The sequence below is a fragment of the Mustelus asterias genome, chromosome 18 (assembly GCF_964213995.1).
Source record: "Mustelus asterias chromosome 18, sMusAst1.hap1.1, whole genome shotgun sequence".
NCBI lineage: Eukaryota > Metazoa > Chordata > Chondrichthyes > Carcharhiniformes > Triakidae > Mustelus > Mustelus asterias.
Genome location: NC_135818.1, coordinates 17,925,887 through 17,940,945, shown reverse-complemented (window position 1 = coordinate 17,940,945; position 15,059 = coordinate 17,925,887). Strand labels below are relative to the sequence as shown.

The 15,059-nt window shown below is 42.3% G+C and overlaps 1 protein-coding gene across 5 annotated transcripts in view; it reads left to right on the top strand.

Moving 5' to 3' along the window:
• Nucleotides 1-14,579, top strand: part of pacs2 (phosphofurin acidic cluster sorting protein 2) — a 216,665-nt gene extending 202,086 nt beyond the window's left edge. For 4 of the 5 annotated variants that reach the window (XM_078233467.1, XM_078233466.1, XM_078233465.1 and 1 more), the window contains 5 exons: nt 405-447; nt 946-1,078; nt 6,251-6,483; nt 6,839-6,952; nt 8,724-14,579. In XM_078233467.1, the coding sequence (XP_078089593.1) occupies nt 405-447; nt 946-1,078; nt 6,251-6,483; nt 6,839-6,952; nt 8,724-8,842 (642 nt within the window). In that variant the 3' untranslated portion in view covers nt 8,843-14,579. The remainder of the gene's footprint in view (nt 1-404; nt 448-945; nt 1,079-6,250; nt 6,484-6,838; nt 6,953-8,723) is intronic. The other variant, XR_013499993.1, reaches the window with a different exon arrangement.
• Nucleotides 14,580-15,059: the final 480 nt, after the last annotated feature.

Here is a 15,059-nt window from a genome sequence, read left to right as displayed (position 1 = left end):
AACCATTATTCATGTAAATTGAGTCTGTGTCTTTATAAGTTCTGTTTGTGAACAGAATTCCCACTCACCTGAAGAAGGGGCTCAGAGCCTCGAAAGCTTGTGTGGCTTTTGCTACCAAATAAACCTGTTGGACTTTAACCTGGTGTTGTTAAACTTCTTACTCATTCTACAAGACAGAGTCAGTTGTGTGGGTTCATATCAGCAGTTGTGTGGGTTCTTTTTAACTTCACATGCTGTACAAACAAGCCCAGATCTTTCATGCAAATTATCTTGTGGGAATGTGCTTCCAAAACATGAGCTGATTTTCTGATATATTTTCACATGCATCACATTAAGGGCTCGCTGATTCTTGCTTTTTGTATGTTTAATACATTATACTGTATCTATAACATCTATGCTTGCAGGTAGTGAAAGTTGGGATTGTGGAACAGTCGTCAGCAACATCAGGTTGGTAATTTCCTCCAAACTCGAATCAGTTTCCCATCGGGAAATGCTTATGGGGTAAGGTAAGAGCAGCGGTTCTCAAATATTTTTGGTTGAATTATCCTTTCTCAAATGGATGAGTACCTATGGACCCACCCACCCCCAACCCCGATCTTGATTCTAATATATTTATGAAAGCACTGCATACTATGTGTGTTTTAATAATGCTTTTAAGAGAACAGGCGTTTCCTTTTATTCCAATCTCAGCCATGTGTTCCTCTCCTAGGCTAGACAGACAGAGCATTCTGCACTGCACATGTGACAGTATAGCTTTCACAATATTTCATAGACTCATTGGAAAGTCTATAATGGACCGAATTTGAGAACTACTAATGGAGTGGAACTTTGCTCTTGATCAAAAGTGTACTGTGACTTGTGACATTTGATATTTTTAAAAATTATTTTAAATTATGTTATTAGCTCATACCGCAATTGTGCTAAATAAGGTTACATTTCCTGCAGGTGATTCCGATGATGCTGCCACTTCAGGCTCCAGTATCCTGTCTTCCACTCCTCCAACACTGTCTCCAGCGATGAAAGAAGCTTCCCCTACCCCTCCTTCCTCACCCTCGGTCGGAAGCGGACTGTACTCGAGGTATGTATTAGAAATCGGCTTTTTTATTATTTCGTGGGATGTGCAAGCTCTACTGGTATGGCCAACACTTGTTTTTCATCCCTTATTGCACTTGAGAAGGTGTTGGTGAGCCACCATCTTGAACCACTGCAGTCCAGCTGGTGTAGGTACACCCAAAATGTTGTAAGGAAGGGAATTCCAGGAGTTTGACCCAGTGACTGTGAAGGAATGACAATATACTTCCAAGTAAGGATTGTGTGTGGCTTGAAGAAGAATTTGCAGGTGGTGGTGTTCCCATGCACTTGCTGTCCTGGTCTTTCTAGGTGGTAGAAGGTGTGGATGGGAAGAGTCTGTTGAGCATCGGTGAGCATTGCATCTTGTAAATAATGCACACTACTGCCTCTGTGCATTGATGATGGGTGGATGAGGTGCCGAACAAACGGGTCGCTTTGTCCTGGATGGTGTTGAGCTTGTTGAGTGTTGTTGGAGCTGCACTCATCCAGGCAAGTGGAGATTGTTTCATCTCACTCCCGATTTGTGCCTTGTAGATGGTGAACAGGCTTTGGGGAGTTAGGAGGTGAGTTACTTGCATTCCCAGACCCTGACCTGCCATAGTATTTCAATGGCTGGTTTGGTTAGGTTTCTGGTCATTGGTAACTCCAGGATGCTGTTGGTGGGGAATTCAGTGATGGTAATGGGTGTCAAGGGGAGATGGTTAGATTCTCTCTTGGAAATGGCCATTGCCTGGCATTTGAGTGATATGAACCTTATTTGCCGCTTTTAGCCCAAGCATGAATATTATCCCGGTCTTGCTGCAAATAGACAATTCAGCATCTGAGGCAAATGGTACCGAACATTGCAATCATCAGCCAATATCTCCACTTCTGACATTATGATGGAAGGAAGGTCATTGATGAAGTATTGATGGTTGGGTCTGGGACATTACCCTAAGGAACTCCTGCAGCAATGTCTTGGAACTTCTATGAACTACATGTACTATTGTGTGGCTAGGCAGCTGGTTTCTTGTCATCATGAGCATATTGGGCAATTGATCAGTAAGGGATAGATTCACCCTCAGTGGATGTACCTGTGCAACTCTGTAGAAAGAAGGTATTGAACTTTTTGGGCCTTTCATTGCCTCAAAATGCTTTATGGTTTCAAAGAAGAGTCATATGGGACTTGAAACATTAGCTCTGTTTCTCTCTCTACAGGTACCGCCAGACCTGCTAAGTTCTTCCAGTATTTTCTCTTATTTCAGAACTTCCCTACTCTTTGTTAGCATGCCATGGGATCTTTTTACATGCCCCTGAGGGGGCAAATAAGGCCTCAGTTTAGTGTCCATTTGACTCTGCAGCATCTCTCAATGCCTGCACCAGAGTGTCAGTTTAGATTTTGAGCTCAAGTCTCCCTGGAGTGGGACTTGAACCCACAACCTCGGAAAGGACACTCATCTGCAGCGGAGTCATGGTGTCTCTCTTGGAGCTAATTGCACAGTGAGCAGGATTGTGTTTTTGAGACTTGGGGGAGGAGACAATGATTTTCCAAGTAATGAATATTTATTTCCACTGAAGTCTGAGTGGATTTAATGACTCCACTTTCAAGGAGCTATGAACCTGTACCCCATGATCTCTTTTTGTTCTACAATTCTCCCCAACACCCTACCATTAACTGAATAACTCCTGCCCTGGTTCGATTGACCAAAATGCATCACCTCACATTTATCTAAATTAAACTCCATCTGCCATTCATCCACCCACTGGCCCAATTGATCAAGATCCCGTTGCAATCCTAGATAACCTTCTTCACTGTCCACTGCCACCAATCTTGGTGTAATCTGCAAACTTGCTAACCATGCCTCCTAAATTCTCATCCAAATCATTAATATAAATGGCAAATAACGGTAGATCCAGCACTAATGCCTGAGGCACACTGCTGGTCACAAGCCTCCAATTCGAAAAACAACCCTCTACAACCACCCTCTGTCTTCTGTCATCAAGCCAATTTTGTATCCATTTGGCTACCTCACCCTGGACCCCGTGAAATTTAACCTTATGCAACAACCTACCACGTGGTACTTTGTCAAATGCCTTGCTAAATTCCATGTAGAGAATGTCGACTGCACTGCCCTCATCTACCTTCTTGGTTACCCCTCCAAAAAACTCAATCAAATTCGTGGGACATGATTTTCCACTCAAAGCTATGCTGACTGTCCCTAATCAGTCCTTGCCTCTCTGAATACCTGTAGATCCTGTCTCTCAGAATACCTTCTAACAACTTACCCACGATAGGTGTTAGGCTCACCGGCCTGTAATTCCCAGGCTTTTCTCAGCAGCCCTTCTAAACAAAAGCACAACATTTGCCACCCTCCAATCTTCAGGCACCTCACCTGTGGCTGTCGCTGATTCAAATATCTCTGCTTGGGGACCTGCGATTTCCTCCCTGCCCTCCCACAAGATCCTGGGATACACTTCATCAGGATTCATCTACCTTGATGCACTTGAAGACTTCCAGCACCACCACCTCTATAATATGTACACTCCTCAAGACATCACCATTTATTTCCCCAAGTTCCCTAACATCCATGCCTTTCTCTACAGTATGTACTGATGAGAAATAGTCATTTAGGATCTCACCCATATCTTGTGGATCCACACATAGACGACCTTGTTGATCCTTAAGAGGCCCTACTCTCTCCCTAGTTACTCTTTTGCCCTTTATGCATTTGTAGAAGCTGTTTGGATTCTCCTTTGCCTTATCTGCCAAAGCAATCTCCTGTCCCCTTCTTGCGCTCCTGATTTCTCTCTTAACTCTACTCCTACACCCTCTGTACTCTTAAAGGGATCCACTTGATCCCAGCTGCCTATGCTTGTCATTTGCCTCCTTCTCCTTGACTTGATCCCAGCTGCCTACGCTCGTCATTTGCCTCCTCCTCCTTGACTAGGGCCTCAATATCCCGAGTCATCCATGGTTCCCTACTTCTACCAGCCTTGCCCTTCACTCTAAAAGGAATGTGCTTACCCTGGACCCTGGTTAACACACTTTTGGGACCCTCCCACTTACCAGACGTCCCTTTGCCTGCCAGACGTTTGAAAGTTCCTGTCTAATACCATCAAAATTAGCCTTGCCCCAATTTAGAATTTTCTGCTGACCATTCTCCATAGCTATCTTAAAACTAATGGAATTATGGTCACTGGTCCCAAAGTGATCCCTCACTAACACTTCTGTCACCTGCCTTCCTTATTTCCCACGAGGAAGTCAAGTTTTGCCCCCTCTCTAGTCAGGCTATCCACATATTGAATGAGAAATTCCTCCTGAATACACTCAACAAATTTCTCTCCATCCAAGACCCTAATACTATGGCTGTCCCAGTCAATGTTGGGAAAGTTAAAATCCCCTACTATTACCACTCTATTTTTCTTAGAGCTAACTATAATCTCCTTAGATATTTGCTCCTCAATTTCCTGCTGACCATTTGGGGGCCTGTAGTACAACCCTATTAAAGTGATTTCCCCCTTCTTATTTCTCAGTTCTACCCATATAGACTCAGTGGGCGAATCCTCAGAAATATACCTAATTAAAATGTAACTCCCCCTCCTCTCTTACCTCCTGTTCTATCTTTCCTATAGCATCTGTATCCTGGAACATTGAGCTGCCAGTCCTGTCCCTCCCTTAGCTATGCCTCAGTAATAGCGATAATATCCCAGTCCCATGTACCCATCCATGCCCTGAGTTCATCTGCCTTGCCAATCAGTCCTCTTGCATTGAAATAAATGCAGTTTAATCTGGACTTCCCTTGCTCTCTGTCCTGCATTTGCCTGATCTGTCTAGTACTAGGACTACTGACACTGCCTTTATTATTTAATGTGCTCTCTTTAACTTCTGGGCTGTCCTCAACCTTCTTTTCTGTTTCCCTACTGTTTTGGGTCCCACCCCCCTGCCAAACTAGTTTAAACCCTCCCGAGTGGCTCTAGGGATATTAGTCCCCTCCAGTTCAGGTGTAACCCATCCCTCTTAAACAGATCATTCCTGCCCCAGAAGAGATCCCAATGATCCACAAATCTAAGTCCTTTCCCCCTGCACCAGCTCTCAAGCCACGCATTCATCTGCCTAATCTTCCTATTCCTACTCTCACTGGTACCGGCAGTCATCCAGAAATTACTATCCTCGAGGTCCTGCACTTTAGTCTTATACCTAACTTTCTTTATTCACACTTCAGGACCTCATCCCTTTTCCTACCTATGTTGTTAGTACCAATGTGTACAACAACCTTTGGCTGCTCACCCTCCCCCTTAAGAATGTCCTGCAACCAATCAGAGATGTCCTTGACCCTAGCACCAGGGAGGCAACACATCATCCTGGAGGCTCGATCGTGGCCACAGAAACACCTGTCTGTGCCTCTAACTAGTGAGTCCCCTATTACTACTGCTCACTTCCTCTTTGCCCAACCCTGCTCTTCAGCAGAACCAGGTGTGGTGCCGTAGGCCTAGCTGCTGGTATTTTCCCCTGAGAAGCTATCCCCCTCAACAGTATCCAAAACGGTACACCTGTTTGAAAGGGGAATAGCCACAGGAGACTGCTGCACTACCTGCCTGCCTCTCCTGGTAGTCACTCATCTACCTGACTGAACCTGTGTTGTGACAATCTCCCTGTAACTAGGGTCTTCCCTCAATGCCCCCGTATGCTCTGCAGTGTGTCCAGTTGCCGCTCCAACCAAACAATGTGGTCTGTGAGGAGCTGCAGCTGGACACACTCCTTGCTGACAAAGTTGTCAGGGAGATTAGATTGCTCCCTGATTTCCCACATCTGGCAGGAGGTGCATACTGCTACCCTAACTGCCATACTGCCCTTTTACAGTTAATGGGATAAAAGAATCTCAACTCACCTTTCCCTTGCATGTTATGGTAGTGTTGTCTATTTGTCCTTTAATTTCTTCTAAACTACCCTCCTTTGTTGTAAGAAAGGTCCTAACATCCGCATTTTGCAGCAGAGATCAAGAGCTCATTTGTGGGCTAACACACAGGTGAATCCATCTCTCATGAATTCACTGTGAATTCACAGTTACCACACGGAGTGTTCTTAATAGTTCAGACAGCTAGCCCAGATATCCAGTGTTGTGAAATGATGGGGCTTTTGTGAGCACTGGTACGAAATGCAAGAGCAGTCAGTAAGTTTTTGATACTTGGCTCTCGACAGTTCACAAAGCCTTGGCCACAGCGGAGAGCTGATGGGACTGCAGGTTGACTACTGGATCGCACAACAACTGGCTGACAAGAAGAAGGATCCAGAGAAGAAGGACGCCACGGCAAAGAACACACTGAAGTGTACCTTCCGTTCCCTCCAGGTCAGCAGGCTACCCAATGGTGGAGAGATTACAACCCTGCCGACAATGTCCATGACAGTGGTGACAAAGGAGAAAAACAAAAAGGGTGAGAGACTGCACAGAGCAGAACTTTAATTACTATTGTAGTTGGTAAGGTGGACCTGCCTTTAACTTGGCCTGCCCCTTTTAAAACCACAGTACATGTGCTGCTTTTGCAAAAATGGTCCAAGTTGGAATTGTAATTGGTTAATTATACACTAATTGATCAAAGTTTTTATAGATTGACAGCTTTTTGTGCATCCCCAGTTCATGCCCTGAGGAGGAAGCCAGGTCATAACCTCCGAACCAGCATCTCAATGTTGTTTTCTTTTTAAGGTTCAATGTGCTACTTTGAACTGGAGTGCTGCACTCCAGATTTTAATTTTTTTTTTGTATATATTTGTTCATTATCTTTCTCGCAGTGATGTTTTTACCCAAGAAGACAAAAGACAAAGAATTGGAGTCGAAGAGCCAAGTGATTGAAGGCATCAGCCGATTGATCTGCACTGCAAAACAGCAACAGACCATGCTGCGAGGTATTACTGAAGGAAAATTCAAGTTGCAAGTTTATTTATTAATGTCACAAGTAGGCTGACATTAACTTGAAGTTATTGTGAAAATCCCCTGGTTGCCAGACTCCAGCGCTTGTTTGGGTACACCGAGGGAGAATTTAGAAAGGCCAGTCCACCTAACCAGCACGCCTTCCGGACTGTGGGAGGAAACCGGAGCATCCGGAGGAAACCCATGCAGACACAGGAGAATGTGCAAACTCCAGACAGTGACCCAAGCCGGGAATCAAACCTGGGTCCCTGGCGATGTGAGGCAGCAGTGCTAACCACTGTGCCACCATGCTGCCCATTGGGTTCACCAGATCCTCTTCATAACAACAGTGTCATCTTATAGCACTTCAGTGGGTAAATGGACAGTTGGTTATGATGGGACAGATGAACCCTCAAAGACTTTAGATAGCATTTTAATGATCTCAGGGCATCCCAAAGTGTTTTACAACCAATGATGCATTTTGGAGTATAATCATTACTAAATTTGCACACTAAGATCCCACAAGCAGCAATATGGTAATGACCAGACAGTCTCTTTTATTCCCATTTCTGTTGGTTGAGGAAAGTGACCTGGAGTTCACATGAGAGCACTCCATCTCATCAAAAAGAGAACACCTCTTGACAGTGCAGCACTCCCTCAGTACTGCATTGCGAGTGTCAGCCTAGATTTTGTGCTCAATTCTCTGGACTGGAACTTAAACTCAGGGCCTTTTGACTAAAGAATACTAGCCCAGAGACACAGTTGACTTCAGTTCCAACCAATCGTCTGTGGCAGTTAGTTCAATGGTTTCCAAATATGTTTTGCTGAACCCCATTTCCTCCCTCTCCTCCTTTCAGAGATTCATGCCTTGTGCATGTCCATTGGAGCTAAGAAACAGTATTTTTTTCATAGTTCTGTCTAATAACCCAGAATAATTCAGCAGTTTTAATTTTGCTCACTTCACTTAGCCACTTGGGTTTTAATGTAACATACATAATGGGTGGGAAATTCCTTGGATCTGCTCCCATTTCAGAGTAGCTTCAGTGGGAATGCAGTGTAAGCAGAGTTTCAGTCACATTTCCAGTAAAGCAGGAGCAGATCTGAGGAATTTCTTGCCCTGTGTTGTTCATAGAATCCCTACAGTGCGCAAGAGGCCATTTGACCCATCGAATCTGCACCGTCTCTCTGACAGTGTCTTACCCAGGCCCCTATTCCCGTAACCCCACACATTTACCATGGCTAATCCATCTAACCTACACATCTTGGGACAGTAAGGGACAATTTACCATTGCCGATCCACCTAATCTGCACATCTTTAAACCGTGGGAAGAAACCGGATCATCCGGAGGAAATCCACAAAGACATAGGGAGAATGTGCAAACTCTGCACACACAACCAATAAATACAAGGTACAAACTTGAGTCACTTCCTCTCAAGCAGCTAAAGACAAGTTAGCATAATGGTGATTATTTATATAATCACACAGTGCAAAAGAAGGCCTTTTGGCCCATTGTGCTTATGCTAGTCCTTTGAAAGAGCTATTCATTTAGTTCCACTTTCTCGCAAATCATGCAATTTGTTCCTTTTCAAAAACATATCCCATCCCTTGGGAAAGTTGCTTTTGAATCTCCCTTTAGGCAGTGAATTCCATATCATAACACCACGCTGCATAAAGAATTCTCTTCATCTAAGTTGTTCCATTTTTCCTATTGGGAAATATAGACGTTTTCGTCCTTTCTACTCACTGTTTCTCTGCTTCTCTTCCAGTAACGATTGATGGAGTGGAATGGAACGATGTAAAATTTTTCCAGCTTGCTGCTCAGTGGTCCTCTCATGTGAAATATTTCCCAATCGGCATCTTCAGCCATTTGAAATGCGCTTACTAAACCTTCCCAGCATACAAGAAATACTTAACCTGTCTCTGGACTGAGATCCAGCAACTAGTCAGTGCCAAGAACCTATTCCAAACTGCAGGTGCCTGCTTCTTGCGTGCAGTGTCAGAGCTTTGCATTAATTAATTTTTTTTTTTAATGAAGAATGATCTAAGGCAAGGAATAAAATAAATACCCTTACAAGTCTTATCAGAAGGTTGTGTGAGCGCAGGGAAGCACTGGTTCTTAGCAGTGGGAAGGGGAGGGTGCCTTCTGCATACAAATGTGGGTAACACAGGTGCCCCGTTTGCTCATGGCCATTACTGATAGAGGTGAGGCTTGACATGCGAACCTCAAATCTCTTCACTGCCTTATGATATCCATTTAGGCCAAAATTCTGGTTTTGGTTAGACATTCTTACAAGTTAGAGGTTCTTGCAGCGAACCATTGTTGTAGTCCATAGAATCCTGACAGTGTATTCATTCCCCCGGAAGTACATTCTGAATCATGAGAATCAAGTTATTCTTTGCCAGATAGCCAGTGCCGCTCCCCCCACTCACCATTTCAATTGCAGCTGCACACAGAGAGGGAACTGCAACAAGTGATGTCTGAGGGTGATTGCCTTTTTATTATTTGGTGCATTTTTATTTTAAAAAGGGAACTTGCTTCTTAAGCGAGGCTCTTGGCTACAATACTATGCAGGGCCTTTGCATGAGGGGAAAGCGCTTATAACCATGGCAGCCAAATAAGAGACCTACCTTGGCTGCGCAGCCTTCAGGTCGCCTCACTAAAAGCTTTCCTCAACTTTGTAAGCCAGCTAGTAGGTTTGATTTGTGCTGGTGACACTATAAGCAGCAGCTCTCTATTACTGTCACACCAAATTTTAATGAGGCTCTCGTCTAATTTTTGTGAGGGGTTTATTCAGTTTTTGAAAATTCACTTCTGAGTGAAGTTATTTCCGTGGTTGACTGGCAAGGAAAGAAAAACATGAATCAGTGTGCTGAAATCCTTCCCACACTTAGTCACAGAATCACTGCAAGGGACCTTGATCCACAGCTCAACTATCCAGCTTGAATCTCATTTTTGTAATATAACCGGGGTTGTACAGATTTCTAACTCCTAACTTTTATTTTTTGAGTGGATGGGGTGCTGGGATGGGGGGAGGGGGGGTCTGCTTTTATCAATTGTAGCATAGATCCATTAAGAAAATCATTCAGATTCTCTGTTTGATTTGGGTATACCTATCCGTGCAGGGGATAGGTGGCTGCTTTTCCATGTTGTCCATGATTTGCCGTGTATATAACAGTTTGTTAGTATAAGCTTTGATAGTTTAAAGTATGCATTTAACCAGGCCTCCTAAAAAGAATGTTATCTCTTGAAGGAGTGCGTATTGACTTGTTTTTTTTTTTGACACTAATAACTTATGTTGTACAGTTTTATATAGACTGGTGCAGTGATAGTGCAAAATCTGGCACTGTAGGCACCAAAGGACAATTGCTCTTAATAGAATGAATCTCTTTTCCCCAGATAACCTGTATCGGCACAAAGGCTTTAAAATAATGTGACATAGGTCAGAAAATGTGTCAGAGTTAGGCTTGTAGCTTATTGCAAAAGAAACCATGTTTGCATTGATTCCCTTCATATTGGAAAGAATTGATAATCTCATATTATGAAATCTAACCTTGACAGTGTATGATTTCTGCTTTTGCAAATACCTCAGATCTTTTTGTTTTAACGTGCCAAAATACATTTTCTAAATAATAATTCTGGTTGGGAATCGATTGGATCTCACCTGCCTTAAACATAACTCAATCAGTAACTCACCCTGCAAGTCTAACATGCCAGTGAACTAGTGCCTGAGAGTGTATCAAAATTGTTAGATTCGCAGGCAGGTAACACTGCGAATCTTTAAGTGTCTTGAAGCTTAAATAAGTTGTACATGTGGAAAATCTGACATCTAACTTCAGTCTCTGTGGTGCTAGAACACTAATCTCTGCATTAGTTTATATGCCTGTGTGTAACAATGCATTCATCTAGACCTAGCCTTATTTGATAGGTAATGGCCTACATAACACAAGCTGTCAGCATTCGGTTTCTATTGTGTCATTGTCCGTGTTTCCTGTGTGGAGTTCAGATCTCTGACCCGGTTTATTATAAGTACCACCTTCACAATTCAGTTTAGAGTGGTTGGTCATTTCATAGGTTCTTACCACTAGTTAACAGGTGCGTGTGTGGTGTTCGACCATTTCCACAAGTCAAGTTGAAAAGACTTGAGGAAAGGCAGGACATGTCTTGTATATGTGTAGTCTTAACCAGGTAGCTGCCTCATTCCTCATTTCACTGCACTAAAAGTTTTTCCAGGATGATTCACTTCACTGGGGATGAAATTGGACATGGCAAGTTGAATCACTTCAGCCACCTATTAATTCCAGTATTGGTGGGATTAATACTGGGCAACCAATGTGGTAGCAGCTGTTTTGCTTAACGTCCTGTATTTGGTTTTACTGCCATTGCCTCAATTCTTCACTGCACTTGTAACTGGGAATCAATTAAGCAACTAAGCAAATCTCCCTCTGGGTCAATGGATTTGTGTTCTGGATTGTACTGGCTGTGCAGGAGGGCCTTTGGTTTGCACCAAGTTAGCTGATCCTTCGTAAACCTAACGTGGGATGTTTTGGGGGTTCGCAGTGTGCCTTGATTAGGGTAGAGAAAAAAATCCACCAGGATTCCTGCTCCTGATCTCATTCAACTGTCTGTTTACTGAAAAGTTTTCGTGTCAAGTGCAAGCAGAAGAGGCTTTGATCGAGATTCCGCGTGAATAATTCACCAAATTTGCAGCCTAGGCTCACACCTGTGAAATAGTCACCTTCATCCAGGAAACTGGTGGCCATGGAACTGTTCCCCAGAGGGAATCGACATCATCAGGAAAAGAAGTAACTCGGGTGGGGGAGGAAGGGAGGCCATTTTAAAAATAAAACACCCAGATCCGAACTGGAACTCTCTGGAAGAACTTCCACACGGAGATTGGAATGAAGTAGTTATCCCAGAACATTCTGTGTCATCCTTGATGCACTAAGAAACCCTATCAGTAAAAGATACTATTCACACTCAGCCTTTGAACAAAGAGATCTTTAACATTGGAACCGACAATGGCTCCTGTTGAAAGGTATTGTCATAACATTTAATACATGGCTCTGCAGGAGTGAGGACATGGTCTCTCTGGTCCTTTCTTCATTACTGGAACTGTGAGGATTGAGGAATCCCATGCTGAAGGGCTGTCCTACTGATCATTCAGGATAAAGCCACTGTTTTTCTCATATTTATTTTCCATGTTACGTAATATGACCGAGAAAACAAAAATGCTTAACCAATACTGTATCTGAATTCACCTAATGTACTAAAGACAGCTTTGTGTCTGTGGAAATGTACAAGTTTGTTTATAATGGTATATTGCTAATTCTACATTATTGGTACGTGTCAAACTGTGTTATTCACATACAGCTTCCAGGTCCCAATGATATGCTGCTACTTCCTCCAAAGGGGAAGTGACTATTACCAGTCCCAAATTCCCTGCTCTATCTCTGATGCTCAATAATTAACATTTAATAAATACTGATTTTTTTTTTAATGAATGCCGTGGAACTCCTCCACAGGCAACCTGTGTAGAAAGGCATACAGATGAAAAATTCTGCTGTTAAGTTTGCTCTGAGTTCAATTAGCTATCTGGGCTATGAAGTCAACAGTGCACGTCATTTAAAGAAGGTACCTGGCTTGAGTACGATGCCTTTCATGTTGAATAGCCATAGTGTCTAGTCACGCACAACAGAATGCCCACTAGGACAAGGTGGTGGAGGGGCATCATCACCCTTGGCACTGTTCCAGCAAGGGATTGGCGTTATCATTGTGAGAAGAGAGGAAATCACTTTTTTAAAAAAAAAACAATGGATTTGTGCTCTTCAGTGCCAGATAGATGAATGCTGGAATCCAAAAGACATGAATTGTAGATACCATAGACTGAATAATCATGTAACATGACTTTAAATAGTGCCCATTTGATTCAGAAACGCAACGTTAACACTTGCATGGATGCCAAGTGTTAACGGTGATTCTTGGACATCCCGTATGCATTTATTTTGTTTGGATTTTGTTTGAACATTTACATAACTTGGGGATAAACCTATTTCTCACGAAATGATGATCGTGTAATGCAACACTAAGGATGTGACTCAGAATCCATTCTATTTCAGTAAGCCAGTGGGATTATAGCACAAAACCTGGCAGGATGAAGTTAAAGAATTGGGTGGCACTATAGCGCTGCGTATCCTTTTGGGGTTGCTGTGCAGTTGGTTTAGAAACAGATGGGTTGCTGGTGCACCACCATATGCAGCAATGTATGCAGACATGCAGGTTATGTAGCCATTTACTGTAAGGGTGAGGAGCGCACTGCATCCTGACACAGTCATCCACACTGAAACCTTCTAACATCTAAACACAATAATCATGATTTTTTTTGCTTAATTTTAAATGCTGTACTGGGTCCACTTAAATGGTGACCTTTGAGTGGCCATGTTATCACCAGAAGTCAGTACTTTCTCTGTGAGCTGCCTCCTCATTCATTTTTTTTGTTCTTTGTAATTTATCATTTGTTGATTGCTCTCTGCTGTTTATTTTCCTCTTTTCTCTGTTTAATTTTTCCTTTCTCATTTATTCTTTGTGCTTTTTGCTAGAGTTTTCTTGTTCTGCTTTTCTCTGCAGTTTTGTTGCATGTATTTTGTCTCTTTTTTTCTTTTCCCTTTTTTATTCTTTCTTACACTTCTCATTTTTCTTTTTACTGTTACTTGTTTCTGCATTCTTTCATTATTTCTTATTTCCTAAACTGATTTCCCTTTGCTTCAGTTTTTGCTGTTTCATTGTTAATTATTTTCTATATCAAATCCTTTTTTTGTGTCGACTGTTTTCTAATTTCTCTCATGTTTGCTTGTTTAATCCTTTCTGTACTGTTTTCCCGTTTCTCTGTCGTCGTCTTGTTTCCTTTCTCTATGGTTTAATCTCTTTCCTTGCCATACTGGCCTACATCCAGAATTGGAGGAGGACATGAGGGGACAGAACTCCATCCACAGCTCATTATTTTTGGGCTGTTCTCCAAAACAGGAGCCAGAAGGCACACACATTTTAGAAATGCCACAAAGGCTTTTGTGAATCACAGATTCTTTGCTTTGGAGCCATCAGTGCATGTACATCTGGCATTAGTGGCACTTTAAGTAAAAGTAAGTTGCAAACTTTGCCCAAGTTTTAATTAAACCAGCACTGAAAGTAAAAGAACCAGATGAATAAAACGTTTAGTGTCTTGACAACAAGTAACACATCTGGCATTCTTTAATGATAACACCCTATCAGGCATATCCTGTCATCCACTGCAAACATTTGCCTTTTGACCTGGAAGCAGTATGGAAGCACTGTGTATGAAACTGCTGTACGGATGTGAACGGTTTCAAATACTGATGCACTTTGAGAAAATTCACACTATTTTGCTGTCCAGAATAAAAGTGTTTTAGTTTTTATGTTTTTTAATTAAGCCTATGTTGGATTTTCATTTTAGAAAGCTGGTATAAGATTGCAGTTTTGTGTTTTACAAGCCCATTGTAGCACAAGTTTTTTTTTTCTTTTTGTACTGGTGAAGACTTATGAAGGAACAGACATGCAATACCTTGGATTACTACAATTAAATAAATAACCTTTATCCATGTGTTGTGTCATTACATGAGAGTGGTTGTCATTCATTCGATTTCTTTCTTTTATTTGGAATTTCTGACTCGACAGAAAATTATACTTACACGTGGCACCTTTAACGCAATAAAACATCCCACAGCTCTTCGTTGAAGTTTAATTGAACGAAATTTGACAATGAGCCATGTAAGGAAATATTAGAACAGATGACCAAAAGTTTGGTCAAAGAAGTAGATTTTAAAGAGGGTCTTCAAGGAGGTGGAGGGGTTTAGGGGGAGAATTCCAGAGCTTAGGGCAAATGTTTTGGCTGGAGGGCCACATCTGGGTATGGAAATTGTATGGGAGAGGGGGGAGCAGCTATTAACACGCAAGGAATGTATAATAAAAATGTTTTTTGTACATATGGATATAAAACTGTTATGATGATGATTATACCATCATAACATTGCACATAATAACAAATCCAAACACGCTGAATGCCTTTTTGGTTTAATGTAAATAATGC